The 20,503-nt window shown below is 39.1% G+C and overlaps 1 protein-coding gene across 1 annotated transcript in view; it reads right to left on the bottom strand.

The window, feature by feature from the left end:
- The window catches only part of LOC107597380 (exportin-4-like), a 69,369-nt gene that overhangs the window by 17,513 nt on the left and 31,353 nt on the right, over window positions 1–20,503 (bottom strand). The window contains exons 7-13 of the mRNA XM_016288405.1: window positions 17,651–17,763; window positions 9,241–9,398; window positions 5,886–6,060; window positions 4,863–5,039; window positions 4,426–4,568; window positions 4,202–4,347; window positions 3,272–3,449 (exon numbers count right to left, since the gene is read on the bottom strand). Coding sequence (XP_016143891.1) covers window positions 3,272–3,449; window positions 4,202–4,347; window positions 4,426–4,568; window positions 4,863–5,039; window positions 5,886–6,060; window positions 9,241–9,398; window positions 17,651–17,763 — 1,090 coding nt within the window. The remainder of the gene's footprint in view (window positions 1–3,271; window positions 3,450–4,201; window positions 4,348–4,425; window positions 4,569–4,862; window positions 5,040–5,885; window positions 6,061–9,240; window positions 9,399–17,650; window positions 17,764–20,503) is intronic.

The raw sequence follows: 20,503 nt of genomic DNA, 5'->3' as shown, positions 1-20,503 counted from the left end.
GGTCACCAACCTTTTTAGGCCCAAGATCCCTGACCTCGGCCTTTATGAAAGGATATTGAAGAATTGATAGAAAAATACATCCCAGATTGTGCTTCAAATTTGAGGCATTTTACTTAGTATTTTAATTAGTGATGCGCCGGTCATAGCTGATTCAGAATTCAGATTTTCTTTTCTTTCTTTTTTTTTAACTAGCAGATTGGATTCTGAAACTGATACTGATTTTTAAGCAAATGTATTTATTGGCTATTTGCTTTATAACAAACAAACTGGCTTTAAACAAAAAATATCTAGCCATTTGAAATTAGAGGCAACCACTGCATTTTAATCACGATCTGCATGGGCAGTTGTTTTTGATTTGATTTAGATTAATTTCAGGATTTAAAACAAAAACAGAATGAATGCTCTGACTTTAGGTGTTATTTATTTGCTACATAAAACATCTGCACGAAACAACAGCAGGTCTTGAATGAGACACACTCTCTGACAGCAAGTGTCACTAATGAACAGGGTTGCCAGGTTTTCGCAATAAAACTAGTCCAATCGTGTTTCGAGGAGGGTTCCCCTGTAAAATTCACATTCCAGGGACTAAATATCACGTTATTGGGGTCGCTTCAACCCACGGACATGAACAACAACCCGCGGCAACAGTGTTAAAGAAGTCCAATTCCGCTGGAAAACCGCGGACTTGGCAACATTGCTTATGAACCGACCGCAATATAGCGTTTCCTTGTATACCGCTGTAAACAAAGCAGAGCTGCGCTTTATACGGAGAAGAAAATGCCATTGCCATCGAAACTTTTCTCAAGACAGTTCCCTTCAGTGATACATTAATATAACCCCAGAAATGTAATGCATTTTTGTACTTATTTTACTGTTATTTTCGGGATCTACTGGGACAGTGATCGCGATCGACGGGTTGGCGACCACTGCTCTAAACAATGTAATGACATCAAAAAATAAAAACATTTTCCTAAAATGTTTTGCCGGGTCTTAATGAGGTTAATGAGTTCACACGTAATGTAAAGACTGTTTAATTCATACTGGAAGCCTGAGGGCGATCTTGCACAGAAACCACATATCCATAGCAGAAGAAATACTACTGACGATGCTTCAGGAAGGTATCCAATTATCGCGGAATAAAACGCACAACGGAGGTAGAGGCATTTTACCTGATAAAACTTGAGGAAAATAAACATACGACTGCACAAAATATATGGTTTATCTGTGTTCTTCAATCTTGGGTATTTTTTATAAGGAAAGTATATTTATAATGCAATGTTAATCGACATGGCCTTTATCACTGTATATAATACAGTCGCACACAGAAATATGTCAACAACTAGACTTTATCGTTATTATCGCAGGAAGACTAATTCTTATCGTGGGGAGAATTTTTACCGATATATCGCAAACGATAAGATATCGCCCATCCCTATTCAACATGCAATGCATCGCGCCGCGTAAACATAAAACTATGTCTGCGTTTGTGATCGGAGAAATGACAAACAACAAGTGCTACTCTACACTGCTCAAAACTCGCGTTTGAATCATCAGTGGCAAATCCTTTAAATATAAAAAACGTACTTACAGTCTTTGAGTCAGAACAGCCGGCATTGAAGTCTACTCTTCCAGGATCAGGAAACAGTCCTCCATAAAATGTGCTGCACACATCTGAATATTTGGGTTGAACTGTTCTGGAACAGTGTTCTAAATACAACTTAACCACTGATTCCTAGTTGTGTCCTCTTTCGCGGCCGGCAGATTCGACGAAGGAGCGGCCGGTGGACTTGCGGCAACCACATGTGGCGACCCCGGGCTGGACTCCGCTTCGTCCACAGTGAAAGCCGATCTGGCAATCCACAGCGCGAAGTTGATGTATTTCCTCAGTGACCAGCACGGATCAGCTCCAGGCATGACGAAGCGGATATCGTCCTCTTTTGGAAGGCCAAACAAAGTAGTTTCGCTTTCACAACGAAACACACAGCGCCTTCACGACATGGCGGCGGCGGCAGCAACAATACTACAGCGAGAATAAAAGTTACACCTTTCTTTGCATGAACATTTGGGGGGCGTTATGCAAATCTTCCCACATCGTGACGTAGACATGTGGGGGCGTGTTAGAACGAGTCGTTTTAGGTAGGTGTGGTTGAGTCTTAACTTTTATAAAGAATATCTCTTTGGATTTGAGACTTTAGTCTTTGCAACTTTACAGATCTTCTTTATGCACCAAGAGCTTGTAACACTCCAAAAAGAAAGGAAAAATTTTAATCGCATCATATGACCCCTCTAATGTGTAATTTATTCCTGTGATGCAAAGCTGAATTTTCAGCATCATTACTCCAGGCTTCAGTGTCACATGATCCTTCAGAAATCATTCTAATATGCTGATTTACTGCTCAAGAAGCATTTCATATCAACGATGAAAACAGTTGTGACGATAATATTTTTGTGGAAACTGTGTGACTAAAGGTGCACACAAACCTATTGTATGCGTTACTTTTGTCCACTGCATCTTCTTAAAATTTTTTTAGCATACTTATAGGGCACAATCTGAATAGTCATTTGATCAAATATTGGGTCAGTTTCTCAAACCATCTAGTGCCACCATCACATTTCCAGCATCAAATTTCACGTCAATTTCCGTGAATAACTTTTAAACGAAACAATCTGATAATTATATTTCAAGCCAAATACAACACCCTACTATATTTTCCACCATTTTCAATTGTGTTGATAACATCCTTTCTCAAACTCCTCCTACATCTTCATGGTTGTCAAAAGTAATTGAGGATGCCACACAAGATGGGAGTCTATATCCTAGCACAATGCCCTGAGTGCACAGAATCACAGTAGCCCCTCACTGCAGAACAAAGATCCAGGGGGCGGGGTTGGATCCACATCTAGGGGGTGGAGATGGGTGGGTTTAGGGATCAGGGGGTGGAGACGGGTAGGTTTAGGTATATGCAACGTGGGAGGAGTTGGATCTGGATCCAACCTCGCCCCCTGGATCTTGTGTTCTGCAGTGAGGACCATCTCCAGAATCAGCTTGAAAGCGTCTGGTCTACTTGTGAGTGTTGTGTGTTAAAAAAAAATAAAATAAATTGAAACTTAAATTTAAATCTAGATAATATTGCATGAAAAACGTGAATGAAAAGGAAATCGTACAATAATGTATCAAAAATCCCACAGCTACCAACTACCAATAAACCTGAATCTTCTTTATAGAGTAATAATGACACACTGCCACATGTATACTGTGAGGTCTCTCTACCTGATAACTGAGTCTGTCCTGTTGCATCCTGGGATGGAGGTGGCCTTCTCTCCAGGAGAGCCGAGCAGCTGCAGTGTAGTGTTGATATCCACCTCAGTCGAGTGTTTGATAGAGTACTCCATCACTTCTGAAGGTATCAATGGTGTTTCACCCTGAGGGTCATCAGCCAAGAGGTAACCTGATAAAACACCAAATACTTCAGAACAATGACAAAAAGCAACTTGACTGGCCTCCAAATAATAAAAAATAAAAGTCCAGTCTAGGGCTGTGCGATATGGACAAATTTGACTGTGAAACAGTAGACTTTAATTATATGCATTTATGGTGTAATTACAAAATTTCCATGTCAATCCATGTAAATTTTTACCGCGAATAATGCGCTGTCACTTTAATTTAGTGTGCAGCACAGCAGAAATAGACTCAGTGCGGAAACGATCGCAGCATGACTGCTGCAGACGCACCGCTCCTGGAGCGCACTGCCAGACCGCCATTGCATGCAGTGTGAACGCTTTGATCCGTTAACATGGGCGCGGAAAAATCTGCACCACAGACGAAGTGTGTGAACCTGGCATTATGTTTGTATGCCCGCCTGGTCTGTTCTGTTATCGTGCTCCATTTAGGCACGCTGCATTCTGATTGGTTCGGATAGCATACTGCGCGAGGTCGGGGGCGTGGAAAATCGTGCTGTAAAGCGATTTAGAAATCACGCAAGCTCAAATCGCGATTTTATGACGATTTCGATTAATCGCACAGCCCTAGTCCAGTCGCATCTGAATTACACATTACAATGACCTCGATGAATGAAAACCTCCATAGACATGTGACATTAAACATGCTACTCGCGTTTGTGAGTGAAAACGAATGACAAAAGGGTGAGTGAATAATGACAGAATGTCATTCAGAATGTCTTTTTTTAAGAACGACACAGACCTGACACTAATATGAGCCAATGAATGTCTTCATAAAGGTCATCTAGAACTTTCCGGTCCACCGTCCCCGGGTCTGCAGAGGCCATGAGGTGCTGTTGGTGTCTCTGGAGTTGCCCGTGAAGCCGTGTGACTCGGTCCTCCAACAAACTGAAGACAGATGAGAAATGTAAGGCTCACAGTGGTTGTTTATTTCAGTGGTTTCTCTGAAGAGGACTGTGTCTGTACCCTGTGAGCAGAGGTATACAGTGGTCTGCAGCGATGCGGCCCAACATGCCGATACTGGCCAGCTGATCTGAGAACAGCTCTCTGTCGTCCTCCTGTAATTCATTTATTTCTTCCTCTTCATGAGAAGCGACACCATTTGCAGTCTAAAAAGATAAATAATGCACATGACTGAAACCATGTGCTGGTGCGGCTGTGTTACTCTGGCAGACGATTCCTTGAAGGAAAACTGTTTTAGACATTTGTTGAGGCTCATGCTTTTCCATTTTAATTAAGATGAAAAGCAAACCACAAAGTCAACAAAAAAAATTACAAGAAAAGCAACAAATTACCAACAAATTGGTAAGCCAGAGACATTTTGACAATGTTAACAGAACAGATTTAACATGGTGAGAAAGATGCGTTTGGATGTGAAGGTGGATAAACGCAGTTGTTCTGACCAGATTTCTCGTGCCGTCGGGAGCTGCGAGGTGACACTGGATGTAGGAGTTGAAGACCTGCACGGCCGGCTGGACAAAACATCCCCGAGGGAAGTGCTCGTCCTCCTGCACCAGCGTCAGCCAGGACTCCAGCAGCTTATCATATGCCTCCATGTACACCATGTCATCCTTATCCAGCTAGAGAAAAAGAGACATACGTGACTTTATGCTAATCATGTCACATCCCTTCTTTCTACATTTCATGCTAAATTCTACGAGTGTTTGCCCCTCCATTTTTCAAAGTATATATTACTCTGTTATCCTAACGTTAAATAACTCTAATATAGTATAATAACATTTTAATATTACTTAAACTACAATAATAATATAATAATAATTTAATAACACAATGACATTTATAAAGAACATATATCAGACTCTCCAATTTTAGTGTAGGTCCTATATTTACCGAACACTTAACTTTTTAATTTAAGAAAGTAAAAAATATAAAATGTACATATTTAAATCATTAATTTGGCACGAAGGAGTTTTCTAATATACAATACCGTTCAAAAGTTTGGAGTTTGAAGGATATTTTTATTCTGCAAGGATGCATTAAATTGAAAAAGTGACAGAAAAACATTTCTAATGTTACAAAGCATTTCTATCTCAAATAAATGCTGTTCTTTTAAACTTTCTATGCATCAAAGAGTTTTGAAAAAAAAGCATCACAGATCATGCGACTTTGTAGGCTGGAGTAAACACTGCTGAAAATCAGCTTTGCTATCACAGGAATAAATTACATTTTAAAATATATCCAAATAGAAAGCGGTTGTTTTAAATTGTAATATTTCACAATATTACAGTTCATACTCTATTTTAAATCAAATAAATGCACCCTTGGTGAGCATAAGAGACTACTTTAACAACTTGTGAATCTATATTAACCTATAACCTATATTTAAAAAAAAAAGAATGTGTTTGACATTCATAGACCTCAGCTACTCTGGTTGTGGTCTGTTGTGGTACAAATGCAGTACTCACCACCTCCTCCAGGGCGGCGCTGCAACCAAATGAGCATGTGAGCAGAGTGAGGCAGTTAATGAAAGAGGCAAAGAGCTCGTTTGGGAGAGCTGTCAGAACGCTTCGGGGAAATGTGCTGATGAGGTTACTGATGATGTTGGAGATGCCTACAGCCTCAGAGTCTTCAATCTCGATCCTGTCACAGGGTAAAAGACAATTAAGAACAAATAATAACAGTAGAAGGCCAGTCCCTTAAAGGATCATCCAAAAACTAACCTCCATCATTGCTCTCGCATCTGGGCCTATCTGGTAGCATGAAATACTGTGTTAGCCTGCAATGGTTCAGAGTAAACTGTGCACGTATGGTACAGTCTAAATGTTTATCCACTGGAATTCAGCATTTATGGTTTAGTTCCCTGAAAATATTTGTCTATAAGCACAAATACCTCAGCTGCTCTAAAAGGGAGACTTAAAGATTTCAACCACAGCACCAAACTGCTGTTGTGCTAGCACACTACCTGGCTTCTAGGAAAACAAGGGTTTTTTCCCTCTTTAGTTCTGAAAGAGCACTCGAGGTCTGCCTTTCTTTATGCTCCCAACTGCGGCTCTAACCCATATCAGATGGACTTAAATTGTAAGCAGAAGAGTTCAATCACGCAGATTGGCCGACCTGCCGCATGGTTTTCCGATGATGCAACTGGAAAAATGCTCCAGGAATAGGTGATTACAGAATGGCAGAGACAGAGAGAGGGAGGAGTGGGGAGAGAGACCCCGACTCACTACGCCTACTTGTTCTCAAATTCCAAACAGCAGTGTATGAGAGAATGTGTGTTATTTAAAGCTGCAGAGACATCATTCCATCTTTATAGACATTACAGAGCATTTAGATTGCGAGTACTAACACACAACTCCGCCAATACATGTTGTACAACAGTGTCAAAAAATAACTTTATTAGTAGATAATATCTGGCTCCTGGAAAGGATTTTCAAGAGGCCATTATGTGCACACATTTTCCCCATTTATGTTTAGTAAATTAAATTAATAGTATTTATTTAATTCTATAAACATAAATGGAGAAAATAAAGAAATACTATTATAAACAGTAGTAGTAGTATTTTATTTGTTTATTATCCATACAATTCAAGGGCATTTTCCCCCTTATTTTAAAAAATAAATTGGGTAGTAGCTTTGTGACTTTGTGACTAGTAATTTTCTAACCCTGCTTTATGGCAAGATCTCACCGTCAAGAACACGTCTGGGCCATATTTAACTAAAAAAATAAATAAATAAATACATTACATTTTACTTAAAGAGAATTAAGCCTATGTTGAAGATCATTAAAGGGGTCCTATTATGCTTTTTCACTTTTTGAATTTTAGTCAGTGTGTAGTGTGTATGTTTGGGCATAAAAAAGATCTTCAAACTTACAAATCTCAAAGTCCACTCCAAAGGAAGATATTTTCAAGAACTACAACGAACGGCTCGTTTGGACTACAGCGTTTGTTTTCCATAACAGTTTCACTGCAATTCATGTTATAATGCTAGAATTAAATAACAATAAAAATAATACATATGCACTTATCTGTACATAGTAAATGCAGTTATTTTTAAGTGGTTGTTGACATCCTATCTAAAACGTGATTTAGCAAAAAAACAACAATAACGTTACCACTCTAATATGTCTTGCCATTTCCGTGCGTGCAAAGGTTCTGCGCGATCCTGTTGTTCAATATTCTCTGGGTCTGAATCCGGCTCAAATTGATATGGCAATATTGACGCCATCCTTAACTAAACCAGAGCAGACGGAACTTGCTGCTTTGGCAAGGGGTGGGGCAGTACTGAAACACCGTCTAAGCTGTTCACCAATCACAACGCACTGGGACAGCTAACCAATCACATCACATTTTGTTTTTCGGAAGGCGGGCCTTCATCAAACCCGGAACTAATCGAGCCGTTTGTGCTAGGATGGGGAGAAAGGTATTGTAATAATGTAAATTATGTAAAAAATAATGCGTTTTTCGAACCACCAAGCATGAGAGCATGTTCTAGTACACCCCCAAAACAAATTCAAGACATTGTAAGAGCGCATAATAGGACCCCTTTAATATGTTTTGCACTGCTGTAAAATTTCATTACTGGTCCTAAAATAATAATGCAAAATGTAAATTATTTTATTAATTATAATGATTGTGGGGTGAAAAGTAACCTAGATATGCTTTCATTAGGTTCACCTTTGTTAGACAGTGTTAATTTCGTTAACGAAAACTATGATGAAAAATGTTCGAGGTTTTTTCCCATGACAAAAACGAGATGATAATAAGGTCATTAAACGATAACTACATGAGACTAAATGAACATGCAATATCGTTGATGAAAAAAGACCAAAACCTTTTTATTTTTGTTGAAAAAAGTGGAGCCAAAACATTTCAGACTGCTGTACAAGACTATGTTTGCAGTGGCCAGATATCAAGAACTCAAATCCCCCAATCAGAGCTTTTCTGTTAAACGGATACGTACTCTGCCCGGCTTTTTGCTTTATGCAATTTGGCAACCATTCACACACCCTCTCTCTGCACAGGCGCTGTGATCTGAAAACACCGACATATAGTACTGTACAAGTAAGCTGGAGTTCAGCAATCTCCGTTACTTTGAGGTATTCAGCTTAAATGAAAGTGTCATTCAGCAGTCTGTGTTCTGTCATGGATCTTGACTGTATAGTTTGCGATAGTGGTTGCGGATTTTTGCCGTTGTTTTAAAAGAGAACCATTAATTCAATTTGGATTTATTGGAATTACTATTAGGAATTTCTCTGTTATAATATTTGAGAGTAGGTTTTTTTTTACGCCAGTTTTCATAACGTAGACAGGGCGAGTGTATATCGGAAGCCTTTGGTGTTTATTTAGCCTCTAATTGATGTCCTGTTATAAATCTGTATACTAACGTTAGATGAGGTAAAATAAACCAAGCATACGAGTCAATATTCTACTGATTTGTGCTTATTGGTGAAAGAGCAACTTCTGATGAAATGTAAGAATACATTTCCCAAATGACAACAATCATTGCAATTAAAATTAAGCAAAATAAAAAAAAAAATTCTCATAATTTTAATCATTATACAGTAAGACGAAACTATGTAAGTTTCTACTAAAAATTGACTAAAACTAAAACAGGACAAGTTGACTAAATATGATAAAAACTAAAAGTTACATTTGACACAGGACTAAGACTAAGACTAAATTAAAAATAGCTGACAAAATTAACACTAGATAGACACAACTACTATGCAGTTATCTAAATACAAAATAACACATTTGTGAATGACAAGCATTTCATGCACGCGTGCAGTACTTGACTGAAGTTTTCAGAGAAACGCACCCATTGATCATGTTGAGCAATCCCTCCATCAGGTGGGCCAGGTAGGTCACCTGAGCGTTCTCATCAGGGAAGATGGGGCCATGCATGGAGGCCAGCTGGGCCAGGCACTGAAGGGAATCCTGAGCCATGTCTGAGTCCTCTCTGATTTTCCTGTGCACCTACAAGACAGAGACAAAATCACGTCATTTCTGACTCAACTCATTAAACTGGCGTAAACCAATCCTATTTTCAAAAGCATAATAAAAGGTACCAGATACCAGACTTTCCTATGAACTCGAGTACATTTTAATGCTAAAATGCATACTTTCAATGACTAACCGACATCGCTGAAGACCACACAAATATCAAGGTATCCTAAAACAGACTTAATGATCAACTCTCAAAACCGACATCAATGCAGCTCACCAACAGACTGAAATCCTTCTTCTCAGGAGAAATTATATCATATCATGAGTGCATGAGAGAGAAAAGAAGCAGTGGAAGTTCTAGAGACTGTAAATGTGACTGTAGGTATACTCTACAGCGTTAAAACCAGACAGGCCCCCTCAAAGAGTCCAGGAGGAACTACAGACCGGCCCAAGGGCAGCTGACAAAACACACTGGCTGAAGAGCTCACACACAGTCTCCCTGAATCACAGAGAAAAGCCTCTCTCATTTACATACAAAAACATACTTTCTCTCTCCTCCTCGTCTTTTTCTTCTTCTCTCTCTTACGCACAGATACGTGGGTCTGTCTTCGATTTCTCATCTCACGCAAGTCTCTGAAACCTTCTACTCAGTGGAATAATGAACGGAGGAAAATTGTGGAATAACCCTCACCTTCGCCAATGGCAAAACTACTGCATCTCGCCACGGATAAAAACACCTGGCTGCCACAACCCAAGTCAATCAATCAGATCAGCTTCTCAATTACCAATCCAGTCCGAAAGCATTCACGGGGACGAGCGGCGAAAAGAGAGCGCTACATGGCCGAAGAGACGGCTAAACGTTTCTGAGCGGACTGACTCGAGTCTCCAGCACATATGGTTGTTTGGCACACTCCTTTGCTCTTTTTCTTTCCTAAATCCCTGGAATCTTACTCTCGCTCGTCTGTTCGCCAGACGTTCTGGTGGAGATGCAGTGCAAAGAGGTGCACGGAGTTGGACGGAGCCCTCTGAACGATCTGGAAGACTGTGCACGAACCTAAAGTGGCATTTCCTCAACACATACCACCTCCTACAGATACACGGATGAACATCAGCCACTGGGCAAAGTGCTAACGCTAACACACCAAAGCACAGCCCTGTCTGCTAGAGTGGTGTGAAATCATCTTCTGAAGAAGAGAGGAGGGAGAAAGAGAATGAGAGAGAGGAGGGGTGTGAGGGGCAGATGAGAGAGAGAGAACTGGATAGCGAAAGAGAATAAAGAAAAAGAGTACAAGGCCAATGCTCTGTGAGCAGCATGCTCTGTACAAACAGCTGCGCTGAAGAACATCCACGCCATGCGAGCTATGCCAATCGCCTTGAGTCTGACTATAGTTAGAGTCTGGCAGGGGGGAAGGGGGTGTCTAAATCAAAACAAGACAAGGTAGCTTTCCGAAATGAATGCGAGAGAGAAAAGCGACAGGGAGACCTATTAATAGAGAAAAGACAAAGACTTGTGTCTGTCCACGGGGAGGATTAGACCCTCTCCTGCTTTCTATTCTCACCGCTCACTGCTCCAGTTGCATTCAGTGTGTTCAGATCCTGTTACAAAATCAGAGGCCACAATCAATCACCTCACGACAGCGTTATGCTCAAAGTGCCATAACAAGCCCTGATTGTGTTTATACCATAAACAAACCACACACATGCTCTTGAGTCAGAATCTGATCTTAGCTTCTAAAACTTTGCTTAGCGCTTAACACATGTGGGCCCAAAATACGAAATTATAAAAGAAAGAATATATACTAAATAAAGAAATGTCTCAAGAAAAAAACTGACTTTTTTTTTTTAATTGTGACACCTCATTCTCAAATAAACAAATAGATAAATTAAAATCTTATTCTCATCACTCCAATACAAAGCATATTGAAATGAAAAAAATACATTAAAAAAAATATAATAAAAAAACAGTAATGAAAATATAATAACTATCATATTGCACCTCAAAATACAAAATTACAAAACAAAGAATATAAAATATATAAAGAAACAAAGAAAAACATATAATAAATACACAAAGAAATAGAAGATGTGTTCTGAATAGACCTCATTATCCAGAAAATAACTACATATAATATCACTCTCATTTCTGCAATGCAGAACTATATAATAGCTTATACTAAAATGAAAAATCAATATTAAAAAATAAAAAACGTTGTATGACCCAAATAAATAAATAAAAATCTGCAATGAGGATCACTACTAAATCACTACTAAAAAAAAATCCAAAACAAGTTAAATACCTGGACACACTGTAATAAGAATTTGTGGGGAAATGTGCTTGACTCTCATGAGAATAAATGTCACAATGCAAAATCTTAAGTGTCCTAAATTATAATCCGTCTTTGGTTTTTGATTTTTTTCTTTAGCTTTTTGTTTTTAATTCAATTGTGAACCAGACATGTTTTTCTGAGTTTCACCCATTTTATGGATACATAAAAATGTGACTGTTTGTTACTAAACGGGGGAGTGTATGTGAAAACGGAGGGTGTAAGAACAAACCTAAACTAAAACCACAAACAAAAACACCCAGTCGGTTTGGCTGGTAGGAAAATGTTAGCGAAGCCATGGCTTTATTAGGTGCAAAGGGAATATGACATTTATTTTAAGTTACGCTTCATTTTCTCTCTTCTGCGTATTTCCAAACCTCTGAAAAGCAATCAAAGAGGCCGAGAGACTGCTTTAGATGGATGGCTTGCCCCTCCTCAGACCACCCGAGGCTGTTAACAGGGGCTATGAATCCAGGGTTCAGAGTCTAATCCTGCAGTTCATCTCTAGTCACCTCTGACCCCAGCAGCGCGTGTCTGGACGCCCCCTCGTCTGTTCAGGGCACAGCTGAGAAGTGAGGAGCAACAGCTGACAAGCCAACATACACACATAGACACCGCTGACAGGCCGACACACGCACACTCACCCTCCCGTTCAATAACTCACCCTTACACACATAGATCCCCGTGGCATGGGCGTAGAAAAACAACAAGCACACCACACAGAGCAACAATGTGACTCGTAAAGACACACAGAGGGTGTAACAGCTGACCACTTTATACCTTAACAAAAACATTCCCCACCCACTGGAAATACGACTAAATATCACATGGCTCAAATTACACCCCAAAAGACCGGTACAGAACTGCTGAACATCATGCTCTGCATCAAAGAGACTTCACTGAACTCTCAAACAATCCTAAATTAATGTTACACAATCTATCAGATTCATGGTCTAGACCAGTGTTACTCATTGCGCGGCTCACAAGCCTCATGCGGCTCGCCAAGCTTTAATGTGTGGCTCGCATGGCACATGGCAGTAAATAATGCGATGATATGATCAATACAGATATTTAATAAAAACATTAAAAACAAGCAGGGCTAAAACTAAGCCATTAAAAAAAACTCACATCGTGTCTACACTGGACGCGAGCGTCGTGGTGCGACGCGACAAAAGACAATAGAACCCATTTTAATTATGGCCCTATGATTTCTGCGATGCAGAAAACGCGGACAGAATTGCGTAATCCAGTCATAAAAACAGAATTGACTGTATAACGCGGAATGTCACGGAATTTGTCAAAGTTTGGGTGAATAAATCAAAAGTAGGTCATTACACTTAAATCAAATTGCAATATTGACTGGTATCTGTAAACATTAATCTGCAAAAATACCATTTAAATATGAATCCTGCATGTCTCTTTATGAATGAATGGCACAGACGTGTGGTTTCGTTTACTACACACATACTGAAGTGCGCAGTGTTTTCAGCATCTGCTGTCTCGCTAAATGAGAACATAAATAGCCTACATGAACAACAGTCAGTGTCTGCTCTATTATAAATAATTTATATGTTAAAAGTATCCAAAACAGCAGAATTACAAGATGGAAATATAGACTAGAAAGATAATTAAACTTGCTCTGCCCTTACGTCCATGATATTGACTCACTGCGGAATTGTTTTGGCAATCTTTCCAGCTCTTAACGCCGAATGTGCTCTTATGGTTTGATACATGATGGGCTAATGTAGAAGCACATAACTTTAAATAAATAACTTTTAAAAATAAACCCCTTTGTATTGCATTGCATATTTTATGTTCAGGGATGACAGATTGAGAAGCAGACATGCTATTTATGACTGGATGTAACTTTTCATACGTTGCAGTAAAAGTGGCTCTCCTATTAACTTTGTCCTATAAGTGTGGCTTTCGTGAAAAAAATAGTGAAAATCACTGGTCTAGACACTGTGGTGCTCACATGGGGGATAAATGTTTGAATCTGGTTCACAATTTTTCCAGGTCTCCATCTAGCCATCTTTGCCTGTTCTCTCAATCGCAATTTTTTTTTTGAAAGAGGTTTCTTACGTTCACCAAGGCTGCATTTATGTGATACTATCATGTACTATTTTTCATTCTTTTTTAATTAATTTATCATGGGTCTAGACACTGTGGTGCTCACATGGGGGATAAATGTTTGAATCTGGTTCACAATTTTTCCAGGTCTCCATCTAGCCATCTTTGCCTGTTCTCTCAATCGCTATTTTTTTTTTTGAAAGAGGTTTCTTACGTTCACCAAGGCTGCATTTATGTGATACTATCATGTACTATTTTTCATTCTTTTTTAATTAATTTATCATCAAACAGTAATATTGTGAAATATTATGAATTAAAATATTGAAAACATATTTTTAAAATGCAATTATGCGTGCTTAATATTTTTGTAAAAACCATGACACTTTTTTCTGGTTTCTTTGATGTATAAAAACTTCAAAAGAACAGCATTTATTTGAAATCTTTTGTGACATCACAAATGTTTTTACTGTTACTTTTGATCAATTTAATCATATTCATTATTTACTGAACCCAAACTTTTTAAAGGTGCCATAGAATGCATTGATACAATATTTTAAATTGTTCTCTAGATATCTACATAGAAGGTATGTGGCTTAGGTAAGGGCAAAAAATCTCCAAAAACAGTTTTACGTGTCCATTTACAACCCTAGGATTTGTCCCTAGAATTAAATGGTCTGTTATTACCTTATTTGGAAGGGTCATGAATAATAATGTTGAGCTCTGCTCTGATTGGCTGTTTCACAGCGTGGCTCATTTCAGTGGCTCACTCAGCAAACAGATCTCTACTGTTCGGTGTGAACGATGGAGAGATTAGGCATCCAACTTTATATGTTTGAGCCTGTATCAGACAAAGATACAGATTTTGAGAGATTTTGCAAGAATGTTTAGCGCCCGTGGTATGAACATGATCGCTGCGAGACGCTGGCGGAGTGAACGAGGCTTGAGAGAGAGTTGTGAGTGAGTGCGCGGGCGCAGCCTCTGTGTTGCCAGATCCAGCTGTTATAAGCGTTTTTGCACTCATCTTTTCCACTTTTTTTGACACTTTAGAAAGTTAATAAAGTAGGACGTTGTAGTTTAGGGTTAGCGATTTATCTTAATTGCAAAAGATTTGAAATAATTTCAGTTTATTTTTATTTATTTATCGGTTTTTGTGTGTTTAAATAGCAATATCTGGCAACACTGCATCGATGATTCGGCTGTGCAGGTTCGGCTGGCCTAGAACATGGGCTAGTGTACGTTATGCAAATGTTGGGGGCGTAAACATTAATGATCCCGACTGTAACGTCACAGTCGGTGTTATGTAGGTATTCGCCTCTTTTTCAGTGGTCTTTTGCACGCACAAGATTTGCATAAGGAGGAGGAAACTATGGTGTTTGAGGCTCACGGTATGTCATTTCCATGTACAGAAGAACTCTTATTATTCAACTATGCCAAGGTAAATACAGTTTTCCATTCTATGGCACCTTTAAGAGTACATATAAATGTATTTACCCTCTTGGATGTTTACATGTGTTACAACACTGTACCATAGAAAATTCAATTAGGCTTTTCAACAATGGCAACATATACTTTAATGTCAAAGAAATATATCTATATAAAAAAAGACCTGAGAAAAGAAAGTTAGACCTGAAAAAATTGTCTTTATACTATACAACCAAATGAAACCACTGGACTACATATGGATGGCCCAGTGATGATTTAGGTGTGTCATATTAAAGCAGTTAAACTCTTATGACTACAAAATCCAGAATAGTTGATTTCATTCTTATTTGACAGGAATCTGAAGTTTACTGAGAAAATAAAAATAAGTTTCAGAATCTAACTTAAATTTAAAAAACAACAACCATATATATGTATATCTGCTATTTCCGTATGCTTAAAACCCCTAACAGCAAATCCCAGAAAAGACAAATGAGACACTTATGTTTGAACAGCCCTTGACCTCCAGGTCAACAGATTGACCCTTAAGATGGCTGTGCAGTTTGTCGCCAGTTTAAAGATCGTAGCCTCCTCTCAGAAAAGAGGCGTGAATGATGGAGCAGCATATTGGCACCTTGTTGACTCATTCCTGAGCAGCAGAGTGAAGGAAAGTAACGTCTAATCTGGCTGTAGAAACCACCTAAGACTGATGGTGGAAAGTAGAGCATTATTTGGCAGCACATGCCTCGGAGAGCGTGTAATGGTAATGGAGAAAGAGTGGAACGCTATTTGGCATATACATCACTGATGCCAAGGGTAACCTGACAGAATTGTTCCACACATCACAACCTGAGCCTCACTGGCATAAGTTCTGTGAGACGTAACGAGCCATTAGACTGGATTTCTAATGACTGGAATGTGTACTATGCAGAATGCATGCACAACACATGATTTTCTTGGGAAAATAGTGTCTAAAATTTATACTGCTTTAATATAGAGCACACGGAATTAAATTATTTAGATCAAAGTAAGATCAAATAGGGATCTTAAAGGCTTTTTTTCAGCCATCTGGGGCAGTCTTGGCCTAATAGTTAGAGAGTCGGACAGTAACCCAAAGGTTGCAGGTTCAAGTCTCGGTACCGGCAGGTACCAATGTACAGCGCTCTCTTCCACCTTCAATACCACGATTGAGGTGAGACCCTTGAACAAAGCACCGAACCCCCAACTGCTCCCCGGAAGCTGCAGCAAAAAATGGCTGCCCACTCCTCCTGGTGTGTGTTCACGGTGTGTGTGTGTGTGTGTGTTCACTACTCACTACTGTATGAGTACACTTGGATGGGTTAAATGCAGATCACAAATTCAGAGTATGGGACACCATATTTGGCTACACGTCACTTTAAAACTGAACATTAACATCAAAATGCAACTATGGATAATTATGGTATATAATAATGCTCATGATAGCTTTGCTTCTCAGGACAACTCTGACAGCAATGAATCTGTACTAATGCATATCTTATACAATTATTTATTACCTTGTTACCAAACATTTTTCATTGTAATGTTGTCATTATTGCCGTGAGCAACTTAGACAGACTTCACAGTTGGAAACTGGTTTGCTCTGGGACAGTTGTGTCACCCACAGATCCTGTTTCAGATGAAAAGCGCAAGTTCATGTGTATACAGGAGTGCTGAAAGCATCATATAGCATTTCATATACCCTATCGTTCAAAAGTTTTGGGTCAGCAAGGATTTTTTTTTTAAAGAAATTAATACTTTTATTCAAGGATGCATTAAATTGATTAAAAGTGACAGTAAAGGCATTTATGATACAAAATATTTATTTTTCAAATAAATACAGTTCTTCTGAACTTTCTTAAAAATAAAAAAACAGTTATTATATGTAATAACAATATTGTAACAATATTTCAAAATAATACTGTTTTTACAGTATTTCTGGTGAGCACAAGAGACTTTTCAAAAACTAAAAAAAAAAAATTCTTACTGACCCCAAAGTATTTTTATACATTTACTCTTATATAACACCTATATACACTAAATTAATGTGATTTCTTTTCATCACACAGGCCAGACTCCTCCATCTGTGACCACTGCTTCTAAGGCAACAAAAGATAATAAGCGTTTACCCACTGCAACAAAACTGCAGCTCACCTCTTCTAAACGTGCCTTATAGATGTTTCTATATCTGCTAAATATTTATAACTTAATGTCTGATGCAGTGTCATTTGGTCAAAACATCAGCGGTTGGAGAAAATTATTTAGAAGAAGAAAAGCAGGAAGAAAGAACATGAGAAATAAACAGAGGACGAGGGGAAGCAGGGACGCAGGTATTGAATGTGCAATTGCATGATAAGAAAAGAGGAAAAAGGATTAAAGAAAAGAGCCGTTTCCAAGCAGGAGGTTGAGAAAAAAACCTCAGATAGAATAAATGTACAAGTTGGTACTCACAGTGAAGAAAAGGTCCATGACTCTGTGGTCTAGAAGAGTTTCCCTCCAGGACTCGGTTGGCTTGAGCATGACATTCTGAGTCGCTTCGAACATGGCAATGTAGTGCCTCCCCAGTGACACCTCAGTTAAGGGCAATAGCAGAAGCAGAAAGGATAAGGAAAGATGTTTCTAACCCTCTGTCACTTCTCTCTGGCCGTTCTGTTTTGGACTAAGAAGAGTGTGGAAAATTGCTGCAGTGAATTCCCAGCGTCTGTTTTCTGCAGCTCCTTCTCTATCACTCTTCTTCAGCAGTGCCGTTAGTACTGTTCAATTGCGCTGTCCCCTCCCACTAAATGTTTACCTCAAAATCTCCCCCTTTCCATATGTAGCCCACTGGGAAAAGAGATGGAGGGGAAAAAAAGTAACAACAAAGAGCAAGAGGCAGGGAGGGAGAGAGAGAGAGAGAGAGAGAGAGAAAAGGCTCCCACAGGAATGTCTGATCAAAGCCAGCTACCGGCAAAGGCCATGCATTCCTCTGAGCCGGACCCACAGTCACTCCCAACAGACAAATGCAAGCACTCTCTCATTCACACACACACACACACACACACACACACCAACATTACAGTATCTGCTCACGTCCACCATATACAGCCACATATGTCAAAGCAAATTATGTGTGACTCACCAACGCATTCACTAAGCTGAAACCGGGAAGTGCCAGGTGCCAAACTAGAATAAGTGTGCTAGAGTGTTATAACTCCTCTGCCTGTGTCCGTCCTGTTCAGACCTGACTTTACAGCCTCTTAAAAATAGCAAGGGGCCGGCAGAACTTTGAGTGACCCGTGCTGAGGAGAGAACGGGCCTCGAGGGAGAGCGGCTGGAGCTTGTGTGCTGACCACCAGCGGGCTGATAGTAGCCTGCCACGTGAGCGCAGCAGGAGAGACTGACGGATGGACGGGGAGCAGAGGATAAACCAGCCGGTCACTTAATGTCACTTGGAGCCACTGCTGGAAAAGTGTGAGTGCGTATGAAAAACTGGGAGGGTGACTAAAGATATGACCTACTGAAACCAAACCCGGGCTTACTCACGAACGCACATGACTCGTTTCCACCAGCCCTCGTCACAGCTGCTGAAGACACGAAACACATGACGGACTCAGAAATCGAATAGTCGGTCTCAAGTAAGTGCTGTAAGGTTGGGCTGATGTAGGGTTGTGTTCACCTGATGAGTCTCTCAGGGGTGTTCACAACGGACATGTTATCATGTTCAGCTAGACTGAGCTCAATGGAATAGCACAGAAGCAGTCTCAAGATGTGTTTTGAACTTGAACTATTATAAAGTTGACACATGGACAGAAACACTCATGGTATGAGATGCCATGAGTGAAAAAAAGAAAATCAGTGCGAGACGTGACACAGCTACCAAAGACGCCATTTTGCACAGGTGTAACTGCAACATTTGTTTACATATATAAAAAAATGCACACTGCAAAGACTTGCAATAAGGTAATTAAGTTAATTGACGTGCTTATCTTATATGTTTGTTAACAATCCACTATTGTTCAAAAGTTTAGGGTCAGTAAGGATGTTTTTTCTTATGCTCTCATATGCTCACCATGGTTGCGTTTATTTTATAAAAAATACAACAATAACAATAACATTCTGAAATTAAAGTAACTGTCTTGTATTTTAATATATATTCCTGTGATGGCAAAGCTGAATTTTCAGTGTCACATGATCCTTCAGAAATCATTATAAAATGCTGATTTGGTGCTCAAGAAACATTTCTTATAAAGCTTGAAAACAGTTGTGCTGCTATATACATATATTTTTGTGGAAATTGTGATTTAACAGAACTGTTTTAAAAGAACAGCATTTATTTGAAACAAATCTTCTGTAACATTATAAAAGTATTAATTTATTTAAAAATACAATCCCCAACTTTTGAACAGTAGTGCATCTATAACCAGCCAATTTGAAGTCTGACAGTAAAAACTCCTGGAAAAAGAGGTGGGGTTCAGACTGTCCTTAACATTTACAATCATTTATACTAACATTAACATACAGTTCCTTCGCTTTCATATGCACACTCAGAATAGTCACATAAAACCACATACATGGTCTTTCAGATGGAACGATTTAACATTTATCTGTGCTGTATTTGAGGTGTGTCGCATGTGAGAGAAAGCAGAAGAAGCCATGATGAAGACAAAGTCTGACATGATGGCTTTAGGAAACAGACTCATGCTGTGACAGAGTCAGAGAGAGAGAGAATGGAGGGTCACATGAGTTCAATGGGTGAATACAGAGTCATACTGTAGACATTTACATTTAGTCATTTAGCAGACGCTTTTATCCAAAGCGACTTACAAATGAGGACAATAAAAGCAGTCAAAACTAACAAAAGAGCAACAATATATAAGTGCAAATGACACGTCTCGGTTAGCCTAACCGAGACTTGTCAAGGTGTATATATACAGTGGTGTGAAAAAGTGTTGGCCCCCCTTCCTGATTTCTTATTTTTTTGCATGTTTGTCACACTTTAATGTTTCAGATCATTAAACAAATTTAAATATTACACAAAGATAATGCAAGTAAATACAAAATGCAGTTTTTAAATGATGATTTCATTAAAGGAAAAAAGCTGACCAAACCTATGTGGCTCTACTTGAAAAATTAATTGCCCCTTCCTGTTAAATCATGAAAGAACTGCAATTAACTACATTATTTTAGAAAGCTGAGTTAAATTTCACTAGCCACACCCAGGCCTGATTACTGCCAGACCTGTTGAATCAAGAAATCACTTAAATAGAACCTGTCTGACAAAGTGAAGCATGCTTAAATAGCAACACATCATGCCGCGATCTAAAG

This window comes from Sinocyclocheilus grahami, unplaced genomic scaffold (assembly GCF_001515645.1).
Source record: "Sinocyclocheilus grahami isolate Dianchi unplaced genomic scaffold, SAMN03320097.WGS_v1.1 scaffold231.1, whole genome shotgun sequence".
NCBI lineage: Eukaryota > Metazoa > Chordata > Actinopteri > Cypriniformes > Cyprinidae > Sinocyclocheilus > Sinocyclocheilus grahami.
The sequence above is the reverse complement of the archived record's forward strand: the minus strand, read 5'-3'. Positions and strand labels throughout refer to the sequence as shown.